The following is a 26,491-nucleotide window of genomic DNA, read 5'->3' as shown; positions in this document are numbered from 1 at the left end:
TGATAGAAAAGAGACCCATGATTCTTTTTCCTCCCAGAGTCTCTGGTGATCACTCTTCCACAAAAAGCTTTCATATTATTCTTTCTAGGCTCCTTTAGCCTTGGGAAGGCTTCTAGGACAGGCCATTTTTGTTGTTGTCGTGCTTGATTTTATTTTTCCTCAGCTACTTGAGAGCCATGGTTGGATAACTGGTGAGATTATGGGTCTGCTCTGTTGGCTGTTGTCCTCCTTACAAGGTGGCCCTGGTACCAGGCTTGTTTCTGCACTTCTGGAGCACCGAAGGGTGGGGAAAGCAGACTTAGTGGGAAATCTGATCTAAATTTTAGCTCTGTTTGGCTTGACCGTACAAGCTTGTTTTGCAGCCATTGCCATTGGGATCCATCTGGTTGCCGGGACTATGGAAATGATCAGTTTATCAAGATATAATCCGGAGCAGTGAAGTATGTTTTAACAGAGAGATCAGGGATGCCACATGCTGGCTAACCCTGGCAGCTCCTAAAACATGAGAAGTGTCTTTCCTTACAGATTTCTCTGCGGCTCTCACATAATTCAACTTTCACCTCTACCCTGACTTTTGAAAATGCTCTTATTCTAGCAACACAGCAAACTAACCCACTAGTCAGGGAATGAGCCTGAAGGCCAACTCCTGTCTCAGGTTTGCACTCCCTTCCCTGTAGGAACATTGACTGTCAGGCATGAATAGGACTTTGGAGTGTAAACAATACTGAAAATACTGCAGGGACCATGGCAAACCTCTCTTCAGCTTTCTTGCACCAAAGATAATTCTGTGTGTTCCTGAAACTGTCTACGTATGATCTAAATAATCCCCTCCTCAGTGAGTTTCTTGCTCTAGGGCCGGGGGTGGTGAACTCAGGCCCACAAACAGCTGCCTGTTTTTGTGAATAAAGTTGTATTTGGAACACAGCTACGCCCACTTATTTACGTATTTTCTTTGGCTACTTTTATGCTACAGTGGCAGAGCTGACTGCAAAGCTTAAAATATTTATTGTATAGCCCTTTAAGAAAAAGCTTGCCAACCCCTGCTAGGACAGTTAACAGACAAATATTCCTTTTTTAAATGGGCTGAAATGAAATAGGGTTTTCATATGCTAATGATACATAGTAGTAATCGTGACCAAGGACAAGAGACCAGTTCTGAGCTTGCTAGTAAATAGGGATAGCAGTAAAGTTTGAGCAGGAATTGATGTTTTTGTCTTTGCTTTCTTCATTACTTCCTTAATAACTTAGGTTTGCTAGAACTCTTTGACAAGTTGATTCTTCTGATTTATCGTTTCCTCTTTTTAGAGTAGACTGGAAATTGAGCCACTGGTTTTCCTACACTAGAGTTTATGTATCAGTATCATGAAGGACATTGTCTGACAAGGCAGTTGTGCATTTTCAGCACTGGTATTTCTCACTGTGGTCGAGGATATGACAGATATATCTCTGCTGTAGAATAATCTCTGCTACAGACATCAAAAAACAAAGAGCAGTGCTAATTGGTGTGTGTGTGTGCATGTGCGCACAGCATTCTCTGTCTGTTTTAATACTAAACCCTGAGTTTAGTCTCAGGGAAGCTGTTTACATTATCCTTCTTTATTTCCAAAGGCTAAGATAAGAGTAAACCGAAAAGTTAGACTCTTAAAGAAAAAAAAAAGATAGTAAAATACTTATTCCTTCTCTTCCACAGAAGGAACGTCCACCACCTCCAGCAAAACCACCACCCGATGAAGAGGAGGAAGACCACATAGATAAGAAGTATTTTCCTTCGGCAGCTTCTGAGGTAGAGGGCTAAGGGTTTATTCTCATCAATGCAATAGGATTTTCTGGAAAGTGCATCAAGTGTGTACTATAAGAAGACTTTACTTTCTCATTTTCTTATCGCCTCTTTGGATTAGTATATTTGTATTATGTATATCAGTAATCCAGAACAGGTCCTTTCAATCTCACTCAAAAGTACTAAGCAAAGAATTTTACTAGGGCTCTTTAGCAGACAGGCCAATTGTTGTTATTATTATTCTGCAAGTATAGTGGTTTACAGTGTTGTATTAGTTTCTGGTGTACAGCATAGTGATTCAGTTTTAACATATATGTATATATTCTTTTTCATATTATTTTTCATTATAGGTTATTACAAGATATGAATACAGTTCCTTGTGCTAAACAGTAGGACCTTATTGTTTATCTATTTTATATATAGTAGTTTGTATCTTCTAATCCTAAACTCCTAATTTATTCCTCCTCCCCTTCCCCTTTGGTAACTGTAAGTTTGTTTTTTATGTCTGTGAGTCTGCTTCTTTTTTGTAAATAAGTTCATTTGTATCATTTTTTAAGATTCCACATATAAGTGGTATCGTGTGATATTTGTCTTTCTTTGACTTACTTCACTTGTATGATAATCTCTAGGTCCATCCATGTTACTGCAAATGGCATTATTTCATTCTTGTTTATGGCTGAATAGTATTCCATTGTATATACATACCACTATATCTTTATCCAATCATCTGTTGATGGACATTTAGATTGCTTCCATGTCTTGCAGACAGGCCAATTATTAATCTGCCTTACCACATGGAAAGTAAAACATGCATGTTTTCTCCTGACTCCATTAGGCTAAATAGTCTCACTTTTTGCTTTTGTACCTGTGTTGTCTTTTGATACAAGATGTAGAGTGTTCCCCTAATTAGTGAGCTTTGGTTCTGCCCCAAATGCATTATTTCCATTTTTGCATTTTCCTTCTTCATTCACATGAAGAATCTTCATCAGGAAAAACGTGGAAAACGTTATGAAGACTCAGCTAGAAGAGAAATAGAAGTCATGGGGGTAGGGGGAATCAAAGAAGGTTATTTGAAAAGAACAGTTCACCTTTTGAAAAAAAGATGTTATCATGGGACAAATAGTTCAACCTTCTCACTTAGGTGTATGAAGAAAATCATGTTTTCCTTAACCATTAGTCTTCAAAATGCTCCTTTAACACTTCCTGCCATTCAGAGACTATGTTTATTGAGTATTTATTGAAAATATTGTATAATTTCAGTAGTTACTTTGTAGCTCATCTAATGCCCTGTTACTCTTTAATTTGAAAATTAGCTAACATCAACTAGTCAATTAAGTCTCCTTAATTTATCCTTAGAAGTTGGAGTTAAGTTTTTTTTTATAGTACTGCCACAGACCATCCAGTGAGATAGATTCTTTTATTTAATATAAACACATTCAACAAGAAGGATGACTTTAGTTTAATAAAATATATAAATTCAAGGAAGCCCTTTTAAGAATGTAAAAGTCATCTTTGGAGATGGGGACGATTTCTATGCTACATACAAATTCTGTCCTTATTTCTTTGTATCCATTAATTTCAAAATGCTTATTATCATGTTTCAACTAAAGGGTCTCTAGAATTACAGCCTCTAGGTTAATAACACATTGCTGGTAGATGCAAGTGCATGTAGTAAATCCCTACATGTTTTTATACAGGGATTTGCTTTATTACTCCCTTTTTACAAGGAGAAACCTAGGAATATGGAGCATGTTCAGTTGGGGCTGGGTTTCTGTAAATGCCTTATGCCACCTCTTTAACAAGGGCTTGGGTTAAAATTTCTGATGCCTAAGGATAAGAGCAAGGATTTTAAAGAAATATCCGATAACTAAGACTTCTTATTCTCCCAGGGCTTTCTAGAGCATACAAGTTGGCAATAATACTGTGTCGAGAAGTAGGAGGAGAAATTTCCCTATCCCTCTCCTGGAAGGGAGACTTTGTCTGAGACACATCTTCTAGGACTTGCTTCCGAATAGCCTGGAATTCTGAATCAGTTGGGCCACCACAGTCAGTATTTGGAAAACTGTGAGAACCCTGGCTTTTCTTTCTTAGTGATGATTATAAGGACATGAACATAGAGATATGGTCTGGGTTTTCACCCTCTTAATGATCAAGACAGATTCTCTTTGCTGTGGTCTGAATGGATAGGTCATCTCCAAAAGAGGCTTTTTTGGGGGGGACTCTGGTCTTTACCGTCTTTATTTCTTATACCCTCAATGCTTTAATATCCTAAACCTCATGTCCTAGGAGGCACTGGCTTCATCAAAGTGCAGACTTGTGTATTTGGCAAGCAGTCTGCCCCAGTGTTCATTTCCTTTTCCTGGGGCTTATCATTGCAAATGACTCATGGAAACCTATAAGAGAAGCTGAGTATACCTGGCTTCAGGAATGCTGATCAGAGTAATGACCTGATCATGAAACTCCCTTAAAAAACATGTACACACACAAGCTGTTCAAATGTTTTTGCCCTACCAAAAGGCTGGTGGTCTTCTCTGACTGTGGTCTTCTCTATGCTCAGATGTGCTGAATGTTCATGAGAAGTTGCAACTGCTGTGGTATCTCTTCCCAGAAAGCTGCCCACACCCAACTGGCCATTCCATTGGTCACAGTTAGGTGGTAACTGGTAGTAGCTTTTGTCTGCAGCAAAAAATACTGCTTCCCATATAGCAGAGAATATATCTGTTTGTTTGTTTTTTTGCAGGGGCTGGGGGATTGGGGTTGATTTATTGCAGGCCCTGGAAAAAAGGGGAAAAAGAGATTAAGAAGTAATTTAGTAAAGAGCAGAATCCCTTCTGTTGAAAATCAGTTACTGCCATATTCACTGTGACACAGGGCTGCTTGACTGAGAGCTAGGAGGGCTCGAAGAAAAGCAGTTTATTGCTTTATTATGAGATTTTAATCCCATTGCTGGCAGAGGTTAGGACCAAGAAGAAAAGATCACCCTACAAGTTGTCTGGATGTGAGCAGGGGACATTCCTTAGACATCTGAAGGAGGGAAGGAATTTCAGATTGGATGGAGAAACCATACTTCCCAGAAAAAAATGAGGCCAGCTTGGTCTAGAATCTGGGGGAGTGAGTTTTATGGCCCTGGCTCTGCTGGGAGCTCTCTGTGTAACCTTGGGCGAGTCCATGGACCTCTCTGTGTCATCTGCACAATGAAGGAGCTGGCACCAGGTACTCTCTAGCTGTGACTGTAATGGTTCAGGTCCCTTCCAGCTCTGGCATTTGCTGGTTCTCTGCATCCAGTTGTCGTGCACAAGAGCCAGGCATGGAGCGAACGCAGGTCCAGTTGGTCTTATTTTCCAGATGGAACTCATCAGGCCTGTCCTGCTTGAGAGGAAAGGATATAATAGGCTGGGCATCCAGGCTGTCAGATACCTCTCAGAGAAGCATGCCTGGGGGTATGTTAGAGCTCTCGCTGTGTGCAGAACACTCACAGAATCAGATTTCCAGGGCTCTGCCTAAGTGATGGCTACGGGTGTGTAAACTTTCAGAACACAAATTTCCGTCTGTAAAGCCGGTGATACTAAGTTGACACTGTATGAACTACTTAATGGTCCCTCTTTGTTCCCTTAATTGTGTTCCTAGGAAGAGGCAAAAGGAATAAGTAATACAGGCAAATGGCTCATTGTAATGAAATAGCTTTTAGCTTCCAGGTGGCTTTCAGTAAGTGGAGGTTCCTGCTGTGTTTAGCAGAATTTTGAGAGACTATCATTCCACCTTTGGAGTGGCAGCCTTGTTAACAAACAGGAGCTGTGGGCTCTCATTTAGTCTGAGGCTGTGAGGATCCGTGTTGTCTCATTAGGCTGTAGCACTGTGAGCTCTGCCTCCAAGAAGCAAAACCCTGATAAATCACGAACCTGATTTGTTTCCAGTGAGCTCTGTGAGACATGTCAGTGAAGGAGGGTGTTCTGTGTGTGCAGAGTCACACTGGCAGGGCACCATTGTTTGTTAGGTGGACTTAGGAGTTCCCCCTCACGCCCTTGTTCATAATATATTACTTGTTCTACCCAAACTCCTCAATAAGAGATTTTTGTACTTTGGTTTGCTTTCCTAATAGCTGTTATATGGTTATTCTTAATTTGACTGTGAAACACATTGGATTCTTAGGACAAGTGAGCTGAAATTACCCTGTAAACCAAGTATCTCCATTCTCTCTCTCAGGGTGACTGTAGCTCTAATCGTGTTTCTGGCTTGGTTCGAGATACTTGGCTACTCTGATACCATGACGAGCTGTGGCCAGCAGGCCCCCAGCTGACTAAAGCCGGCTGGCGGGTGTAGGGGCCAGCTTTGGTCCAGTTATTTCATCAGATACTTGGCTGCCTGGATTAGGGATTTCTCAGTAGACAGAGCTGCTTTTTCTCCACTGAAATTCGTACTGCCTGTCCACTTGGCTCTTTTCACAACAGAGATTGGTAGAATTGATTTAAAATTGTATTCTCAGGGGTGGGTATAGCTCAGTGGTACAGCCCAGCCTAGCATGCACGAGGTCCTGGCTTCAATCCCCAGTTCAGTCCCCTGTTTTAAAAAATAAATAGGTAAATAAAACCTATTACCTTCTCCTAAAATTGTATTCCCATAGGCATGGTAGGAAGCCAGCTTTGGGGACATCCTTCTCTATAACCCCCAGGGCCTACGAAGAAAGGCTCTCAAAAAAAAAGACTTACAGAGCGCTCTGTTTCTGCTAAGTGTCAGTCATTCAGGGTTAGTCAGAAGTCAGTCTGATTCCCTCTTGAAAAGGTGGGAAGGAATCCAGCCTTGGGGTAGCATGTGTACATGTTAGGAAAGAAACATGGAGAAGGAAGGCCTTTATGATGCACCATGGTGAAAGTCTGCTCAGGAGGTCTTACCCGCAGAAAAGAGATCGTGCAGAGCATTGTGGAGATGGGAGAGGCAAGGGAGGGGATTGTCTTGGGTATTATTTACGACATTTTGAAGGATGAAATGAGGGAAGGAAAGGGGGGTGTTTTAATCAGAGGCCATTGAGGTTTGAGGTACAGGTGCATAGCTGGGAAGTGGTTGTGATTCCACGTGACACTTGAATATTTACCCTCTCTTCCCTTTCTCTCATCCTCAAAAATGAAAAAAAGGAGTCAATAATCTCAAATTTGTTTGGCATATCTTGTATCAGTCTCCCACACAAGAAGTACTGTGGTGTTTTTCTCTCTTAGGTCTTGGCCATGAGACCCTGGATTCAGGGGAGTACAGCCAGGGAGGAGGATGAGCATCCTTATGAGCTATTGCTAACAGCAGAAACCAAGAAGCTGGTGTCCGTGGACGGGAAAACAAAAGGTACAGCCCAAACTCCCTCCCAGCAGAAATGACTGCAAAAGAATTTTTTAAGTTTGTGAGCCTGGGTGGAAGAAGATGAATGCTGTTCCTTGGAATGGAGAAGTTGGGTTTCAGGACAGTCTGGGCAGTGGGTGTCTTTGACCTTTCATCTGCAATACGCTAGGTTGGAGTGGGCTTGTCACCTTTCAGCATGTGAAGCAAAGAGAAGGTCAGGCCAGGCTAGGTGAGAACTGTGGAGGGGAGGCTGCCAGCCTTGTGGCAGAGATTGATTTGGGGTCTCACATTATAAACTCTCAAGCTAATGCTCTGGAAAAACAAGCCCAACAAGTCAGTCCCCCTGGGTTTAGGCTGACGGCACAGACTCCGCTTTGAGTCCTGACCTCAGAGTGAGACACTCCTGGAGAGGGGCCCGTGATTGGCTGCCACCCGGTAACTGGAGTGCTCTGTCGCCTTGGCCTACTTTCATTGCCTCTGCAAAATTCTGTTTCCTCTGTGAGGGGTGAGGGCTGCAGGACTGAGCTCCAGCCAGGCTGTGTAAATGCAGTCGTGACAGAGGTGAGTGTACACTGCTGGAGAATTTGTGACCACCCCTGTCTCCTAAGGAAGAACGAGGAGGGGCTGTGCTGTTCCCCCTGCAGCTGGAAGAAACTCCTGTGGCCTCGCCTAGCTCTCTCTAGCTTGCAGGTGCTAGCTAGGTTCTTCATGGGCTATTATTAGTGCTTCCTTTTAGTCCTCTTGACGGCCTGGCCCGTGGTCCAGGTAAGAATGGGGTTGCGATGGTTCCTTCTGCAGTACCCTTTGTGAGGCCTGTCAGGGCTGGGTGGCTAAGAGAATGTGTGCGGGTGTGAATCAGGAACGTTGCAGACCTTATTTCCAGTGGTCCTGTTAGTAAAAGGTTTCCCTTCCTTAAATGCGGAAACTTTGTGGTTATTTTCAATAGTAGCTGTTTTGGTTTAATTTGTTGTTTATGGTTTCCATTTGGAGCTTAAAAAAAAAAGTTATGATTTGGAAACAGTAAAATTCACCCTTTTGTGTACAGTTATGCAAGTTTTGGCAAATGCAGTCACGTAACTGTCACGACAAGATACAGAGCAGTTTCGTCACACCAACAGAGGCTCCGGTGTCCCTTTTTGTCAGTCCTGCCCCACTACCTTAGCCCTGGCAACCACCACTCTAATGTGTGTCCCAATAATTTTGCTGTTTCCAGAATGCTGTATAAATGGAATCATACAGTATGTACCTAAAAAGGTTCCGAGACCCAGTTCCAACGTGTGTGTGCGCGCTCAGGCTTCCCCACACCAATAAGCAATTCTCTGACATCAGTGAGGTGTCTGAGAATTCAGCTCAATTCTGACCCTATCTGCCGGGAGAAAGAATCAGATCCCACAGCTAAAGGGCTCAGTCCCACGAGACTGCCCTCTGCTTCAGAGGCCAGTGACAAGTCCCTGTGCTTCTGACTGACTAGCTATAAATCAGAGCTTCCTGTGACCCCCTCCTCAGGTTCAGTTAATTTGCTAGAATGCCTCACAGAAAACCCGTTTACTCACTAGGTTACTGATTTATTATAAAAGGATATTAAAGGATATGAATCAACAACTAGATAAAGAGATACGTAGGGCAAAGTCCTAAACAGAGCTTCTGCCCTCCTGTGAGCTTGGGGCACAGTGGCGTGTAGAGCATTCTGGTTTCCCCAGTGTGAAAGTTCTTGGAAAAAGGGAACCAAAAAGCTCTTTTTTGGTTTTTATGGAGGCTTCATTGCAAAGTCACGGTTGACTAAATAATCAGCCGGTGGCATTGAATAAACCTCAAGTTGCCTCTCCCTTCCCTGGGAAATCAAGGGATGAGATGGAAAGTTCCAACCCTCTAATCACATGATTGATTCTCCTGGCAACCAGCCCCTGCCCTGGGTTGAGGTCCAAAAGTCACCTTCATTAACCTCTTATCATTCAGAAAATTCCACAGGTTTTGGGAGCTGTGAGCCAAGAACTATGGACAGAGACCAAATATATCTGAGAAATATATTTTGGTCATCCAAATAACCAAACATACATATTTCCTGTAAGTCCCAGTATTCCAGTAACCTTTCGAGTCTGGCCTCTTTCACTTAGCATAATTTGAGACTCAGCTGTGCTATTGCATATATCAGTAATTTGTTCCTTTTCATTTCTGAGGAGTATTCCATTGTATGCATGTACCAGTGTTTATCCATTCTCTAGTCGAGGGACATTCAGACCATATATAGTTTTGGGCAATTACAAATAAAGCTACTATAAACATTTGCTTTTTCATACGGGTTTTTGTGTTAATGTCGATTTTATTTCTCTTGGATAAACACTAGAAATGAGATTGCTGGGTCCTAGGTAAATACATGCTTAACTTTATAAGAAATTGCCAAGCCATTTTCCAGAATCATTATGCCATTTTGCATTACAGGTGCTGTGTATCTTCCCCAGCACTTAATATTGTCAGATTTTTTAATTTTTAGTCATTTTAATAGGTGTGTAGTGATATTGTCAATTTAATTTCCATTTCCCTAATGACTAATAATGATGTTGAGCATCTATTAATGTGATTATTTGCCATCCTTATATCTAGTGAAGTGTCTGTTTAGATCTTTTGCTCCTTTAAAAAATTAGGTTCTTTTGTTTTCTTATTATTGAGTTGTAAGGGTTATTTATATATTTTGGATATAAGTTCTTTATCAGATATATAATTTTCTCCTAGTCTGTGATTTGTCTTTTTATTCCCTTGATAGTGTCTTTTGAAGATCAGTTTCTTAATTTTGATGAAGTTCAGTTTATCCTTTTTTCTTTTTGATGGATAAGGTCACAAATATTTTTTCCTATATTTTCTTCTAGAAATTTTAAAGCTTTGGGTACACATTTAGGTCTGTGATTCATTTTGAGCTAATTTTTGTGTATGTTGTGTGGGATGGGTGGAGATTCACTTTTTTGTGTGCGGATGTCCTGTTTAAGTACTGTTTGTTGAGGACTGTCCTTTCTCCACAGAATTGCCTTTGCTACTTTGTTACTCTTTTTTAGAATTGTTTTGAATAGTCTAGTTCTTTTATCTTCCCAGACAAAATTTTATAATTAGTTTGTTGATTTCTACAAAAAGTCTTGCTGGAATTTTTCTTGAAATTGTGTTGAATCTATATAGCAGTTTGGGAAGAATTGGTATCTTAACTGTATTGAGTCTTCTAATCACATTGGTAGATTTTTATTTAGAACATTTAGAGAGAGGAGTAGAGCATTGATGCCTTCTCTGGTTATTTAGTAATAAATCATACTGAAATTAACCCTTAAAGAACAAGTACTCAGTTAATTTTATGCTCTGTTTGACAGTTGTTCTTAGTAAGAGAAGATTCTTTAGCATCATGGAGGGAGGGAGATTCTAATTCTTTCTCTGTTTCAAAGACTTGATATGGGAACCACTGCAAGATAGCTGGCTCAGCCTTTGAAAGGAGGAAAGGGGACAGTCAGATGAACTTCATAAATGGGGCCAAGTGTTCTTGACAGGGATTTTCTATCCTCAGGTTAAGAAATCTTCAGCTTAAGAAGGAAACTACCATGGAGGACTTTTGACCTCGGTTCTGCTTCTCTTTTGCTTTGTCTTCTTCCAGCTCTGCAGTATTGGGCTAACTGTTGAAGGTGGGTGGTGCAGGAAGCAGATTTAATTGAACACAGCTTGTGAGGTATGCCTGCCTCCAGGCTAGCTGCTTGGATCACTCACAGAGCTTTCAGACAAAGGAGTTGAGACATTAAATATGAAAATGTTCTCTGCCAGTTTCTCCATAGCCTGGAAGAAGCGCCTGCTGGGATTGGTAAAAGTGAGACAAGTCAGCAGATGATCTTCTGGGTTAGGACATATTAAATTTTGTCTGCTTTTCCACTGATGTCATTATCTTAGCAGCTGTTAGGATTTAATTCATCAGTCTTCAAAAAGGCTCTGATAATGAGACCACCAGAGCTTTCAGCACCTCCTTTATAATTAAAAAAAAACTACAGTGTGAGGGGTGGGATAGGAGATTTTTTTAATTACGTTTTAAAATTACATTCATATTAACTCACTGGAAAGAAAAATTTCAAACAATACAAAAGCGAATGCAAATAAAATGCACAGGTTCTTCTCACCTCTCTACAACTCAGTTGCCGAGGTGGCAATGTGTTGTACGCTTCAGGCCATTTGATATCTTTATATAAAAGTGTCCATGTTAGATTGTTTTGTTTGTTTTTAACCTAAAATATGATCATCTTTTACAAACTATTTTGCAAACTTTTTTCAACTTACCCTGTTTATAGATCATAAATGCAATTTTGTCACAGTTCTAAAAATTAACTGTATTCTTTTAAAGTTGTTATTAAATATCCCATAACTCATTTTTCTATTCTCTAGTTGATGGATATTTAACTTGTCTTCAGTATTATTTCTCTGTTATAAATTATGTACTGTGGACATTCCAAACACTCATTCTTACATGCTTTTAGTATTTCTCTAAAAGACATTGACAGAAAGTAGCATTAGCAGGTCAGAGTGTAGGTACCTGTCTAGATGTAATTGGTGGAGCCATGTTGCCCTTCCTTAATGGTGAGCAAGCATGCTCTTTTCCCCATACCTTCACCAACACACAATATTATCACTTTTTAATGTTTTTCACCATAGTAAGCAAAAAAAGTGACTTTTAAAATTGACATTTGCCTCATCTAGTGAAACTGAGCATCTTATCTTACTGATCAGTATTATACATGTCTATTAGTTGCCTTTTTTCTTTCTATTTTCCTACTTAGAAATTAATGATAGTAGAGCCACTTCATAGAAATACCAATAATATTTGGCCAAAGTGGTACTCAAAGGAAAGTTTATATCCTTAAATTGATTTGTTAAAAAAAACAAAGACTAAAATTTAACCAGAAGAAAATATTATAGAGGAATTAATAAAGAGAATAGCAGATAGTACATGTCACATACTTTATGGTATACAGGTACACCTCAGTTAAATACAGAAAGAGCAAAGTAAAAGCAGAAATAATGAAGTTTAAAAACAAAAAAAGCAATAGACTTAATTATTACAGTGAAAACTTGTCTGTTTTTAAAAAGATCTCAAAATTTCTGATTAAGAAAAGGGAAATACAACATGTAGGAATAATATAAGAAGTAGATAAAACCACAAATTCAGAGACTTTAAAAATTAATAGAAAGAGAATTTATAGGAATAAATTTTATTTGGTTAGTTGCTACCATCCTCCTGGGATGAATTGTCTGAGTGAGTTACTTGTCCATGATAATGACTAGTTGAAGAGGGGTTAGTACTGGCATTTAGTGCCTGGTGACCAGGAATGCTAAGCATCCTGCATCATGAAAGACAAACCTTCACAGTGAAGAATTTTCCCACCCAGAAATGCCATTTATGTCTGTAGAAATGACGAAAACTGACAAAAGTAGAAAGCTTTAATAGAACCATAAAGTGGAAAGGCCATTCTCCCCTCCCCAACCCCCAGAGGCACTCTTCCCAGGTGGTTTTATGACAGTTTTATCCAACTAAGTATCCCTCTATTATTTCAGTTGTTTCAGCTGTAGAAAGTCTTCTGAAACCATTATTGAGGGCTAGCATAACAGAGCATTGTTTCCTGTTTCCTGTAGCACAATTCTCTGCAGTTGCTTATTTCTCTCAGTGGTTCACTCTTTGCCCATTGGACATTTGGGACATGCTACTGCTCAGAGACACAGTGGATGACTTTCCAGGTTTGATACCAGATAAGAAAGGCTCTAGGAACTCTAAAAGTCAGTGTTCTCTCTAGGTGCTTTTCTGCAGCATCCACTAATAGTACTTAGGTCCAGGCGAAGTGGTTACTTGGCTTAGGACAGTGATGAATGATTATCTGAAGACAGTGATACACGTGGACTCTTTGGCACGCAGCTACAGTTCTGAGGTTTTAAGATGCAATTAAGTCAATATTCTTGAGAGCTATGCATTTAGGTCTCTGTGAAATTTGTGCATGAGCATGAAGACCTTAATCTTGAAGGCGGGGAGTATGTTATTTTAGCTTCTCCCTCTACTCCCACATCCAAAGCGCTGCCAATATCTGTGCCTTTGGGGAGTTCTATAGTGTAAGTTTTGGCTTTTCCCTTTGCCAGCCTGGAATTGAGTTTTCTTAGGTGTGCTTTCATCTGCACACCTTTTAGTAGAAATCCCACTTTTACTGTTACTTTTACTGATACTATTATTATTTTAGTAAGACTTCAGGAAGAAGATTTAAATAAGTACCTGCATTCAGTCCACCATCTTTACCTGGAAGTCCAGGCTAGCTTTTCATGGTAGATTCCAAGGAGTACATTTGGGTGCTTTTCCCAAAGGCAAAAAGCATAAATGAGACAGTTTAACAGTTAAGCCTCATCTTCAGCAGCCTTCCCTTCTCTCCCCGAGCGTTAGAGGAGCTCCTGCCAAAAGCTCTGCTGTATAGCCATCTTGCTTTTGTCAACTTATATTTCTGAGTTGAAATAGTTCACTTTTCCTTCCATTATGGAACAAGTCCAAGCTTTGTGAGCTGTGCACTTTTATTTTCTTTCATCAAATGTATCAACAGCCATTTGTATATATGTATGTATATTGTGAGACATATGTAAAATGGTCATAAAAGGACATAATACTTTAAATTCATGTAAAGTATAAAAGTAATTTTGGAGTTCAAAAGAGAGATAAACTGTCACTGTAAGAGAGCAAGGGATGACTTTATGAAGGAAGTGAGTGCATTTGAGCTGAATCCAAAAATAGAGAATTCTACTTAATAGGCAGAAATAAGGAGGAAGGAGAGGGCATTCCAGGCAGAGGGAGTGGCATAAATAACAGTAAGATGAGGGGAGCTGATAGAGAGTGTGTTTGGAGAATGGTAAATAATCCAGTTTGACTGGAACAAAGAACTTGTCTTAGAAGATTGAATCTCAAATGTCAGTCTTTATTCCAAAGACAGTGAAGTATTGTTGAAGCGTTTTGAATGATGTGACAGGATAAAAGCCACACTTTAAGTACAGTCATCCCTCGGTATTCTCCGGGGATTTGTTCCAGGATACCCTCCCCCAACAGATACCAGAATCCCTGGATGCTCAAAGCCTTGTACAAAATGGCATAGTTTTTGTATATAACCTACGCATATCCTCCCAGATACTTTGTCATCTCTAGGTTACTTATAAAACCTAACACAATGTAAATGCTATATATAAGTAGTTATTGACACGTGGCAAGTTCAAGTTTTGCTTTCTGGAATATTTTTTTTCCTGAATATTTTCTATCTGCAGTTGCAGAACCCATAGATACAGAGAGCTGACTGTAATGTATAGTTGTAGAATCTTAGATTGTAGCTGGGAGAGACTGGAGTCAGGAGTACCCTGAAGTCAAGAGACCTCAAGGAATCCCTGGACGGGAATTAGAGCCCAAAGTAAGGGGAACAATAGAAAGTGATAGGGAGGAGGATATGGACAGCAGAGGCTTTGAAGAGGTGACATTAACAGGCTCTTACAACCAAATGTGGAAGAGTGAGGAGGAGAGGGTATTGAGGATGGTTCTAATGTTTTGAGCCTGGTTAATTGGGGAAATATTGTACAGCTAACAGAAATAAGGGATTGAAGTAGGGACACACTTGAAGAAATATGTTAAGTTCAATTTTGAACGTATTAAGTTTGAGTTGTTTCAAGTATCAGAATATCCAGATAAAAGATACACCATGAACACTTGGAAATGTGGGTCTTGTGATCAAGAGAGATGTAATTATTAGAACTACAGATTCATGAATCATGCACGTTGAGGTGACGGTTAAAGGAAAGGGCTGAGGGCAAGACAAGGGCGACTGAAGAGGTCAAGAACAGAAGTACATTGAGAGGCATAAGAGGAAAGAGACATAGGAAGATAACTGGGATAATACAGCGTCTTAGAAGCCAAGGCTGAGTGTGACCAAAAACCCAAAATAACTGTGGGTTAAACAAGATAGAAGTCCAGAAGTAAGGAGTCCAGGGCAGTTTCTGGTGGTCAAGGACCCAGTCTCCTTCTGCCATCTCATCATTCAAGATGACTATTCGAGTTCAGGCTATCAGCACAGGCCAGAAGAAAGGGGAGAAGAAGAGCACTTTAAAGACAGTTTTCAAAAGTTACACAGACAACTCTCACTCGTAGCCCATTGGCCAGAGCTTGGTCATGTGGCTGCACCTGGCCACAAAGATGAGAAATACAGTCTTTATTCTAGGTGGCTAGGAGCCAATCTAAAAAAATCCTGTGACCAAGGAAGGAGAGAGTGCATATTGGGGACAACTGATAAACAGTGTCAAATGATATAGAAAGTGCTAGAAGGATAAAGAAAAGAAAAAGGATTAGGCAATCAGAAGGCCATGGTAAGTCCTAGATGGGGTGGTACTTCTGTGAGGCAAGTGGGAAGAGATGAAATTATCCCCAGATTTTGACATGATGTTGAGAATAGTTAAGGAAGTTTGATCTAAATCGTCTCAGGAAATTGGTGCTATTATCCGCCAGCAGTGTAGGTGCCGTGGGAAAGATGACAGTTTGAAAAGAGTGGAAGAGACAAGGAATTGATCTTATGATGATGTCATGGTTTTCATTCTTGCTCTACCACTTCTTGGCTGGTGGCCTTGAGGAAGTCACTTAACCTATTGACACTCAATTTCTGCAGGTAAAGTAGGGATACAAATTCTTCCCTCATGGTTGTTGTGAATATAAAAAAAGAAAATGCTTAGCACAGTGTCTGGCACAGAATAACTAGTACCTAACACTTTGTAGCTACTGGAAGACAGCTGAGTTAAAGAAACTGGTAGAGGACTCAGTCAGTTGTTTCTTGAGTATTCAGCAGGGCTCAACATTCCAGCAACTGGAGAAGAGAAAGCAAATGGTTGTGAATACCCAGTGTTGGAACTGGCAGAAGATCAAAGGAAACAGAGATGGCAAGTGTGCTGTTAAGTCAGGCACGGTTAAATATCATGGCTGGTTGGAAACTGATCCAGGCAGAGCTGGTATATTGAATAGAGAGGTCTGAGGGGCCAGAGGTCCAACAACAGGCAGTGAACAGACGCTTTAGGAAGTTTAAGGAAATGGGGGAGATGTTCAGGACCAAGTCGAGGTAGAATAGTCCTGAGTCCCAGAGCTGAGCTGTACCTATGGTTGCTGCAGTGGGTAGAGATGGTTCCTGGCCTGAACACTATCCACCAGGCTCTTACACATCGCCCTGAACCAAGCTTGCCAGGACCTTTCCTGGCATTTGAGTTTTATTCTGCCAGATTTACAGGCCCACTTAGAAGGAACTAGTCTCCTTTGTAGAGTCGGGAGAAAGGAAACCAGGCTCTGTATGCAGTGTTAGCATGAAGAGCCCTTTGGAAATGGTTGTAAATGAAAAATGATGATAATGTTGGCAGCTTCCATAACTGAATGCTTCTTACCAGCCAGCCACGTGCTGAGTTCATTTACACTGATTAGGTCATTGAATATCTCAAGTCAAATCTTCCGAGTAGAGGCTATTTTTATCCCTGTTTAATAGATGAGGAAGAAAAAGTTAGGTGTTAGAGCTGGCCCTTAAGCCCTAGCGTGGCTGAGTCCAAAGCCTGTTTAACCATGAGGTTAAATCATTTCACCCGAAGCCCTGCTGCTATTCATGTTTTAACGTCACAGAGCTGGAAGGGAACTTAGGCCGTCTAATCACAAATTCAAACCATACCAAATCTCAAAGCCCTAGAGAATGCATCCCAGCCATTCATTTTTTGAAAGAGAGTCAGAGAGGAAAAATCACAGGGTTGAAACTACAACTTGGGCCTCTTGAATCCCAGTCCAACTCTTGTTCTCTTTCTCTGCTTGCCATGGATTGGAACGGACTCCATGTGTTTGTCTTATCAGGTCATGAGCTCCAGCAAATGTCTGCGTAATCAAGTCAATGCCTTCTTTTCAAGGAAAGCATGATGACCCTCCAAAAACAGCCATGAACTTAGGAGTTCCCTGGACACACACGGTTTCTGATGCTCACCAGTGACTAGGGAACTGGAAGGTTCCAATCCTAAGGGAACAGAGAAAGCAGAGCAGGAAAACTGGAGTACCCCAGCCTTCTCCTCAGAGTCTGAGGATTGATTTGACTTAGCAAGTCCTCACACGAACTGCATTTTTCAGCCCTGATTTGAATGGGCAGAGGTGACTGAAAATGTGTAAATGTTAAAATGTTATTATTCAAAAAAGCCCTTGAGATCCCTGTAGATCATCATAGTAGTTAAAATGCAGCATAGAAGACCCCTCGCTTCAGCAGCTCACAGGGTAAAAGGAAAATGAATACCCAGAATGAATAAAAATGGAAAGTTGAAGGGACTGGAAATTAGCATGCTGGTGTGGCCTACTTTTCAGTGGAGTAGGTGGGCTTGAGGAATGGGGAGAGGAAGCAAACGGCCCTCCCCACGTCCTGGCCCCTCTTTGCTTCTCTCGAAGGGAAGGGTGCTGAGGTCAGTGTGGGAGGAGGGTCCTAAAAGCTGGGTAGTTTCGAAAGTGGGAGCACAGTGACTCCTAATTCAATGAAGGCTTCAGGCCCGAGGGTTCTCTTCTGTGAGCCTGTGAGTCTGCAAGTCCCTAGGCACAGGGTTTGTGTCTCTGATATTTTCTAATGGTGTTTCAACTTCTCTTTAAACCTGTCAAGGCCTTACTTCTCCTTCAGTGCTCAGCTCAAAACCTACCTCCTCTGAGAAGCCTCCTGGTACAAAGTTATCATACTCTCTGCCCACTGTGCAGTTGGTTTATACTTCCCTTAAAGCATCTATTAATCTTGGCCTTGAATTCTAGTCATTTCTTTATATGCTGATCTCTTCCAATAGCTGGTAAGCTCCTGGAGAAGCCTGAGTATCTTCATCTTGATCTCCAGGTGACCCTGAGGAGAGACACTTTGCCTGCGCTTACTGATGGAATGGGTGGTTCTCACTTGAGCCTTCTCACTGTGTTACCTTCTGTCCCCTCCTTCTGCTGTCGAGAGTTGTAAGGATGGTGAAGGCAATGGATGTTGGTACTTGTCACACACATTGTCACTGGTGATCCTTGTGACAAACCTGTGGGGAACCGAGAAGTAGTTGGCCTCATCTGTGAGAGAATAAGAATCCTGTGTGGAGAATAACAGTTGTTAACATCTGTTTAGAGCTGGCACGTGCCAGGCATGGTTCTAAAAGCTTTACACGTACAATTTAATTTCACAGCAATCCTGTGAAATAAGTACTATTAAGATCCCAAAATTACAGAGAAGAATACCAAGCACAGAGAAGTTAAATAATTGCTCAAGAGCTGGCTTTTGGTCAGTACATTATATTGTTAACACCTTGTCCGTAAGCGACCTAACTTTATCCTGACTTCACAGAAGGAAGGAACCATTGAGTAGATCTTTCCCCACTCATTGATTTGCCAGGAAGTCTAGCTTAGCTTTGGATATAGTTTTTTATGGGAAGGAGAACACCAGCTTATTGAGATCCTGAGGGTCTTAGATCTGGATGAGCTTTTTAGACACCAAGGTGTCTTTCCTAGGGAATTGCCTGGGTAAGTGGTGTAATTGTAAGAATCTCTTTCCATGATTTCTTATACTTTGGTGGGTTGTGGTTTCTCTGATGGGATTATGACCCTTAGAAATTCCTACTCTTCACATATTTCCTTCTTCCATGAGTTTCCATTCCTTCTTTCTGCCCACTTCCTTCCTCCAGCATCTGTCTTGTATTGAGCACTTGGCATCTGTCTTTCTTTCTTCATTGATGGCTGGCATGAATGCATGGCTGGTAGACAGGGCCTTCATTGTTGGCTCCCACAGTAGCAGTCAGGGCACTCCCTGTGGCCTGGGTTCTGAGGTCCACCCAGGCAGTGTGAGCCATTCTGGCTCCCAGTTCTGGACTGTGGTGGTGTTCTTTTGTTGTTGGACTCTCATCTCAAAAAAAAAAAAAAAAAAAAAAGATAAATAAGGAGCTAGAAGCTTTTGCAAAGGAATAGAAGCCTGTGCTTCTGTTACCAAAGTCCTCTTTTGTATTTACGTGCAATCAGAGGGCCATTGTGCCAGAATCTGTAGGAAGTTGGTCATTAGAATATAGTTCTAGAGGTGGTAAATTTTGCACCCTGGTTGTCTCTCCCCATCAGCCTCTCCTAAGAAGTCCTGTTGGCCTGAACCATCATTAGATGGTCATGTTTCTACCCCTCTGTGGCCCCACTGTGCAGCACCCCAGGGCAGCTTTGTTCAGGCTGTCAGTCGTCTTACATGGTATTCAGAGCCCTGAAGTCAGGGCTTCCTGGGGTCTGAGTCAAGCCGTATGGAACTCTTGTGTACACAGCACTGCTTCTTCCCTAGAGACATGACTCGAGTGGGTCAGCGCTTGTTCAATGCGCTGGGATTGACCTTTGGGATATAGGGTTTGTGAGTATGGGGTGTGAAAGTCCTGAAGCAGTCAAGTGTAGAGGAAGGAGATGCCAAAGTTCATACTTCTGGGTTCCTGTGGATAAGTAATCAGAGCCACAGAGTGGAGCTAATTGGCTGCCCCCTTGCAGCCGCTGCAGACCTGCCAAAAGCTGAGCAGGCTGTGGAGGCTGAACCACTCTTCTTTAGCGGGTGGGGGTGCATGGAACCATGTCCCTGCTCAGATCTCAGGGAGACGGGCTTATTTGGAGAGCTGGTTGAGAGGGTCCTTCCTTAAACTCTGTTTTGGAAGAACCAGTGCTGTGGGACACGGGCATCACGCGTGGGCAGGGAAGCCTCATATTTTGAAGTGCACCCCTCCTCGCCTGACTGCCCTGTTCAGGTGCAGAACTGAGCTTCAGGAAGGATCCCTGAGGCTGCAGGCCAGCTTGTGAAGGGGAGAGGATGCTGTGCAGGCAGTCATGGGAGAGGCACCCCAGCAGGGCTCTGCAGACCCCCAAGGGGGGCAAGTGTGCCACTGCAGTATGGTTGAGGCTTGGATCTCACCACTGTCCTGTCATAAAGGGGATTTTTAAGGACTATGCAGTCCAGTCTACTTATTTTAGATACTGAAGCCCAGTAAGACAAGCTCACTGCCAAGGCCACACAGAGAAAGAACAGCACAACCAGGACCAGAGCCAGGTGTTCAGACGCCTAGGTTAAACCTTCTCCCCCACCACTTTGGACAAACCACTAAAGGCCTGAGAGCCTTAGATTTCTCATCTGTAAAAATAGTTGAACTTGACCGTTTCTGTTCCAAGATTCTCTGATCTCATGAACAGTTTTGGGAGCTTCAGGCAGACTAGGGAGTCATTTGGTGTATATACCATAGGTTCCACTTATGGAGAAAATAAAGTTGAATATTAGCTGTGGAATGTGAGCTAATGCTGGACCCAGGGTGATTATCTACCCTTCTGAGGCAGGTTAAAATCTCTGATGGGTCTGAGTTCATGCAGGGAGAGCCCTTTGGGTGTCCCAGTGTGCTACTGAAGTTGGACTCTGATTTGGTCAATTATTTATGCTACTTCAGGGCAGAGGTATTTGATAGCTTGGGTGAGTATACAGTAGTAGTTGGCCTCACGAGCTAGGAGTGTCAGATTTCTGGGATGTTAGGGCGGTCTTGAGAGAACTGCAGATGTCTCTTGGCATTGACAAATCAGACCATTTTGATTTCAGTGGATCAACTAAGGTTAAACTTAAAACAAATAGGAGCAGCTGGGAGGCTTTGGAAGGAGTGAGATGTGCACATTTTCAGGGAAAAAAATGTCAGGGCTCCCTGAGGAAGGAAGGATGAGGCGTGGAGCTCGGAATTGCGCCCCCTCTGAGGAAGGAAGCAGTTATTTCTCTGCTGTTTTGTTTTGCACTTTCAGTTAAGGAATTCCAGCAGTTGCAGGTTGAGGATCATGACTTCCATTTTTTTTTTTCTTCCTCTGTTGCTGCTTGCCAGAGGGAGGGCCGGCGGGTAGCTCTAAATAACACTTTGGCCTTTATGGAAATGTATCAGATGTTCCAGGAGTGAGTCTCGCTTGCTCGTGCTTGCTCGCTGGCACGCTCTCTCTCTCTCTCTCTCTCACTTTTACTCCGTGTTCACTCACTCTCTCCTCACTTGTGTCCTTTCTGGAGGATGTAGTTAGCACCTCTTCTTGCCTTATATAGCAAGGTCTGGTAGTTAATGTTAACAGAAATCTAACAACAAGGAAAGCTGCCAGATAGCATTAATCAGGCCCGTGTTTGGAATTTCATAAATGCTCTGACTTTGGGTACAAATTGAACATTAAGAACAATACGAAACTGTTTTCTTCCTTCCTGTCTCCTCTTCTCTGCCTTTGCCCTCTCCCCAGCCCATCCAGCTTCTCTCTCTTTCCCTCTGCTTTTGAATTTCTCTGCCCGGCCAGAGGCTCACTGCACTGGAACTTTGTTGATTTTTGCCACGTTTAATTTTTTATTTCTCTGTCTCTCCGTCCACTCCAAGACCACAGGCGGAGCAGCGGCAGCCGGAGCCAGGACTCTGCGGAGGGGCAGGACGGGCAGGTCCCGGAGCAGTTCTCAGGTCTCCTCCACGGCTCCTCCCCGGTGTGTGAGGTGGGGCAGGACCCTTTCCAGCTGCTCTCAGCTCCTGGCCAGAGCCATCCAGAAGGATCCCCTGCTCAGGGTGCCTGCCCCGAGGCCAGCATGCAGCTGGAGGAGACGGGTGTGCACGCCTCTGGAGCCTCCCCGCCCAGTGCACTGGAACAGAGTAAGAGAGTGGGCTACCCAGCGGGCCTGCCCACCACCCACAGCCAAACGCACCCCGAAACTTTGACGCACACGGCATCTCCACACCCTGGTGGTGCCGAGGAAGAAGGAGACCGGAGCGGGGCCAGAAGCCGAGCCCCTCCCACCAGCAAACCCAAAGCTGAGCTCAAACTCAGCCGAAGCTTGTCCAAGTCTGACTCTGATCTCCTGACCTGCTCCCCTACGGAGCAGGACGCTACAATGGGGAGCCGCAGTGAGTCCTTGTCCAACTGCAGCATCGGGAAGAAGAGGCTGGAGAAGTCACCTTCCTTTGCCTCGGAGTGGGATGAGGTAAGGCGTGTGACGTCACGGAGAGCCCACCACAGGTCTCCTGTGTGTGTGCCAACTCCCAGGACCAGAATGTGAGCTGGGGTCTCCCCCGTTCCTTTGCACTGCGACCAGGGTATTTCTGACAGCCCCAGGGAGCCAGGGCAGGGAGTCTGCTGCCTGTATGGCAGAGGACAGGTCCATTCACGGTTAATCTGGAGGGTGGAGGCCCCAGCAGAGCAGGACTGAGGGAGAGGCAGTTCCTAGAAATGACATGCTGTTTGGAAATATTTGGATCTCCTCAGCCCCACTGAGGGAGTCAGGCTCACCCAAAGAGGCTTCAGAAGAACTAGAGTGCTTCCTGTGAGTCTTCAGGAGGAAGTGGGGAGAGAGGGGCATGGGGGGACCTGTGGGAGAACCTGCTGAAAGGAATCAGAAGGGGGTTTTCTGTTCCCCGTTGCTCTGTAATTGTTCTTACTGTGTCCCCTAGAAGAACAAATGCTCTCTCGGCATAAGCATCCTGCCCATCCCACATTCCCGGGTTAACAAGGCAGAGGGCTAGGTGGTTCAGGAAACAAAGATTAGTGGGGAGAAAACATTTGGCCCAGGTTCCTTTCATAACCATTGTTATAGAATAGTTAGAAATATGTGCCTAAATATTTTTCAGTGACCTGTGACATGTCTTACTGGGCAGAAGAATGTGTTTCTCAAAGATGGGTAAACACCCAGGGAATGTTAAAGTGCTACCCCTGCAGGCTTCTTACCAGGAGGAAGCTGACTTTGAAGTGTACTGGATCTGTCTCCCCGGAACATTTTCAAGAGATGAATTTAGCTCTCGAAGAGGAGGGGAGCACGGCAGCTGCCATGTCCATTTGAACATTCTGTAGACTAAATGCCCTACCCAGCCCATTCGGGGTGCAGCTGCAAAGTTATGTAAACCGAAGCTAATCCCATTCCCAGTGTGGGAAGAGGGCCGGGCATTTCCTCCAGCACTCATCCTCAGATAAGAGGAACTTCAGGACTCTGTTGAGTCAGGACCAGGAAATCCTGTGCAATGGAAGGTTTTCACTGTCTAGTAAACCAGGATTTGGTGAGCCTGTACCAGATGCCAGGCCACTTAGGGGACAGCAGTTTGCGTTCGAGAGTCCTGGACCCCAGGAGATTACACACATCGCAGTATGTGTTTGTAGGAATGTGTGCTCTACCTTTATTTTTCAAAACAGAGTTTTACTAATTTACAGTCAAGTATAGGATAAGGCAGCTTAAGAATAAGATAAATGCAGTATTCTCTGAAATGGCAGGAGAGGTCAGAGGAGAAGAAGGTCAGTGGGAGTGAGATGGGCAGAGAGGTCTAAGAGGGTAGAAGTGGGTTTCAGGAAGGATCGCAGAAGTAGAATTGGACGTGGAATGGAAGGACCAAATGTCTTAGTTAGAACCAGATTGTCACTAGAGGGGTGAAGAAAGGGCCTTGAGGTGGAGGGAACAGCATGAGCACAGGTGTGGAGCTGGAAGGCTTAGGTCATGGGCTCCAGTAGAGTGTGAGTTTGCATGAAGAATGAGAAATAAGGGTGTAGAAAGTGAGATTGGGACCAGACAGTGAGAGGACCTTGAACATGAGGCCAAGAAGTGAGTATTTGATTTGATAACAAGGCAGTGTCTCAGAATCTTCAGAAAATGGGCTGGAAGACAGCTTTACCAGTCAGATGAAGTACCTCGTTATGGCTCCGTCTCCTGTGTGTATCCCCCACCCTGAGGAGTCAGTTGTGCCGGGCGATTCTTCACAGGATATCTGTGCCCTGTTAGCATGTAGCGTTGCCAGGCAGTGTTGTGGGCTCCATCACTTCCTCCTGGAAAAGAAGCATGAAATCTCTGAGGCACAGCCCGGCTTAACTGAAGTTTGCTCTTTGGGCTAATACATCAGTGGTCTCTTGGCATCTTAATGAGAGGAGGTTCATATGCTGATATTTCCTTTGCAGTAGAGATTGCAGGTGGATACAGTGAACCCAGGAACTGTTCGAGGTTTGCATGTCCTCGGCAGGCTCTAGTATGGCTTTAAGGTTACATTTTAAATTTGAAAGAAGTAAAGGCAACTGAGGTCTTACTGGAAAGAATTCAAAAGATCGAGCTTTGCTTGCATAGTAAACATTAACAGGGTCCTTTGTGTGTAACCCTTCAACATTATTTTTGAGTCATATTACACTTGGTTTTTGTGGATATCTCTATCTAAAGAGAAACTTCAGAAGTGTTTCGCCCATTGGTGGGCCCTAAACACGGGGCATTGGCTGACTTCCCTAGAACCAGCCATTAGCTGATGGCTGCTCCCCACCTTACCTGACCCTACCCTGAAGGCAGCTTTGCCTGTATCTTGTGCTTGTCATCATTAGATCCCCAGGAGGTGGGGAAGGCTGCTCTGGGCCCAGCTCAGTTCTTCACCATGGGCCTAGGAGAAAGAGGAAGGCTCTAGCGGCCTGGGCAGCTGTGATCTCAGCACAGATGGAGTTGGTGAGAGTTGGCCAGGCTGCCCCTGGAAGGCAGGGCAGGGTAGTTCACGGGGCTTGGGCCAGAGTCAGCAGATCCGGCTTTGAGCCCCAGCTCCATCGACTCCATCTTCATGCGTGAGTGGCTCTAGGAAGCCTCAGTGTTGTTAACCTTATTTGTGAAACAGAGGCGGTCAAATCTGTGTTTTCGAGGTGTTTTTACCACTTAGATATATGTCTCAGTGCTGAGCACAGTTCCTAGTATGCGTAAAGTATTGAGTGAATGGTAGATACTAATATTATTGTGCCTGGAGCTTTGGAGAATGGGAACTGAGGCCTGGAGTGTCTTCAGAACTTTAAAAAGGCAGAGCTTTGGGGGTGGTCCAGGGGTGGCAGAGCAGCTGGGAGGCAGTCCAGTTCAAGCCCTTCAGCCTGTAACCTCCTGTAGGACTCTGCCCCACCCAAGACGGAAGAGCCCGCCCAGCCTGGGAAAGTAGGGCAGCCCCCACCCCCACCCCATTGTTCTTGAGAAATTAATGAGGCTTTCTGCCTGGTTCCCTGAGAGAACAGAGCTTAGAGAGCAATCTGTAGCCCTCTCTACTGTTTATTGTTCCAGTGTATTCTCCATCATGGCCAGCGGCGGCAACTTGATTGGCTGGGTGTTTGGGATAAAGGGGCATATAGCTGGGGGAACGGGCACCGCTGACAGAGCAGGAGTCACTTTCTCCAAACACAGCCTGCTCCTCGCAGGTGGTTAGTGTGGCCCTTGTGAGTCTCCTGGACAAGCTGGCTTCTGAACACATCAGCCTGGTTAAGGAGAATCCCTGACAGTATCCATTAGTGACATTTGTATTCTCCCTATTTTCTGTTATATATTTGGTAACAAAGAAGTAAAACCGAGTTTACTTTTAAAAGCACTCAGCCTAAGAGCAGATCTAAATCCAAGCTTCAGCAGAAACTTTCTGTGTTCTCCAGTCAAGTCAGCCAGTTTGTTATCTTAATGATCCCTTGAGGGCATAATCCAAGTTAAACTGAGAAGCTGTCCATAAATAAAACCTTAAAGTATACAGGTAAGTGGGAAAATCACCTACATCTCTCTGCATAGTTAACCTCTGTTAACATTGGATGTATATCCAAATGTGGGATATTAGTATATTTACTGATTTATAGTTTGCTTTTCTTACCTAACTGCTGTGCGTTGTGAATATCTTACCATGGCAGTGTCAGTAAGGTCTGGATTCAGATCTTCATTCTAAAAGGCATCATTTTCAATTCTCTGGTTGTATCATAAGGTCAATTAGTTTGTTGTTCTTTAAACTGCTCTCCATCATTAGACACTGTGCAGGCCATTTTCCATCTGCCCTTCAGTGCGTTCCCTACACTCTCAGAAGCTGACCCATGTGGAGCCAAGGAAATCTTGGATTGGCTGTGTCCCTCCACGGAAGCCCACCAGTCCTGTGAGGGACCCTTTCCTATAGCTGCTCTCTCTGCCTTCCAGTTACCAGTCCCTCCCCTTGGCTTTCCCAGCCTGGGGCTCCAGGCTGTGACCAGCTCCCATCCCTACTCAACCCTGTGTAAATAATCCCTTTATTAATCTCCTTCAGTTCCCCAGTTCCAATGTGCCATCTTTTCCCTGCAGGGACCCTAAGTGATACAAACATTTCTAGTGCTGTTTCTGTCAACTCTGAACAACCATAGATGGCTCTGTGCTGGAGCAGTAAACATGGCTCTTGCATATAAATTGTAAATTAATCTTCATTTGCAGATGAACCAGCAGGCATGGATATTCAGGGTGCTGGGATGCAAGAGAAATTCATCACTTAACTTGAAGCCTTTCCCACTTTCAGCTATAGGGAAGAAACCTGTTCTTCCACCCAGTTGGCAGTGTCGTCAGCATTTCAGTTGTGTGCTCCTAGTCT

General features: G+C 43.4%; 1 protein-coding gene across 9 annotated transcripts in view; it reads left to right on the top strand.

The window, feature by feature from the left end:
• ANKS1A (ankyrin repeat and sterile alpha motif domain containing 1A) overlaps positions 1–26,491 on the top strand; it is a 176,029-nt gene that overhangs the window by 86,813 nt on the left and 62,725 nt on the right. For 8 of the 9 annotated variants that reach the window (XM_072945203.1, XM_072945208.1, XM_072945206.1 and 5 more), the window contains 3 exons: positions 1,691–1,783; positions 6,988–7,108; positions 21,527–22,119. In XM_072945203.1, the coding sequence (XP_072801304.1) occupies positions 1,691–1,783; positions 6,988–7,108; positions 21,527–22,119 (807 nt within the window). Of the gene's footprint in view, positions 1–1,690; positions 1,784–6,987; positions 7,109–21,165; positions 21,315–21,526; positions 22,120–26,491 lie in introns of those variants that run through there. The other variant, XM_015237518.3, reaches the window with a different exon arrangement.

The sequence above is a fragment of the Vicugna pacos genome, chromosome 20 (genome assembly GCF_048564905.1).
Source record: "Vicugna pacos chromosome 20, VicPac4, whole genome shotgun sequence".
Taxonomy (NCBI): domain Eukaryota; kingdom Metazoa; phylum Chordata; class Mammalia; order Artiodactyla; family Camelidae; genus Vicugna; species Vicugna pacos.
This window is presented reverse-complemented; position numbering and strand designations above follow the sequence as displayed.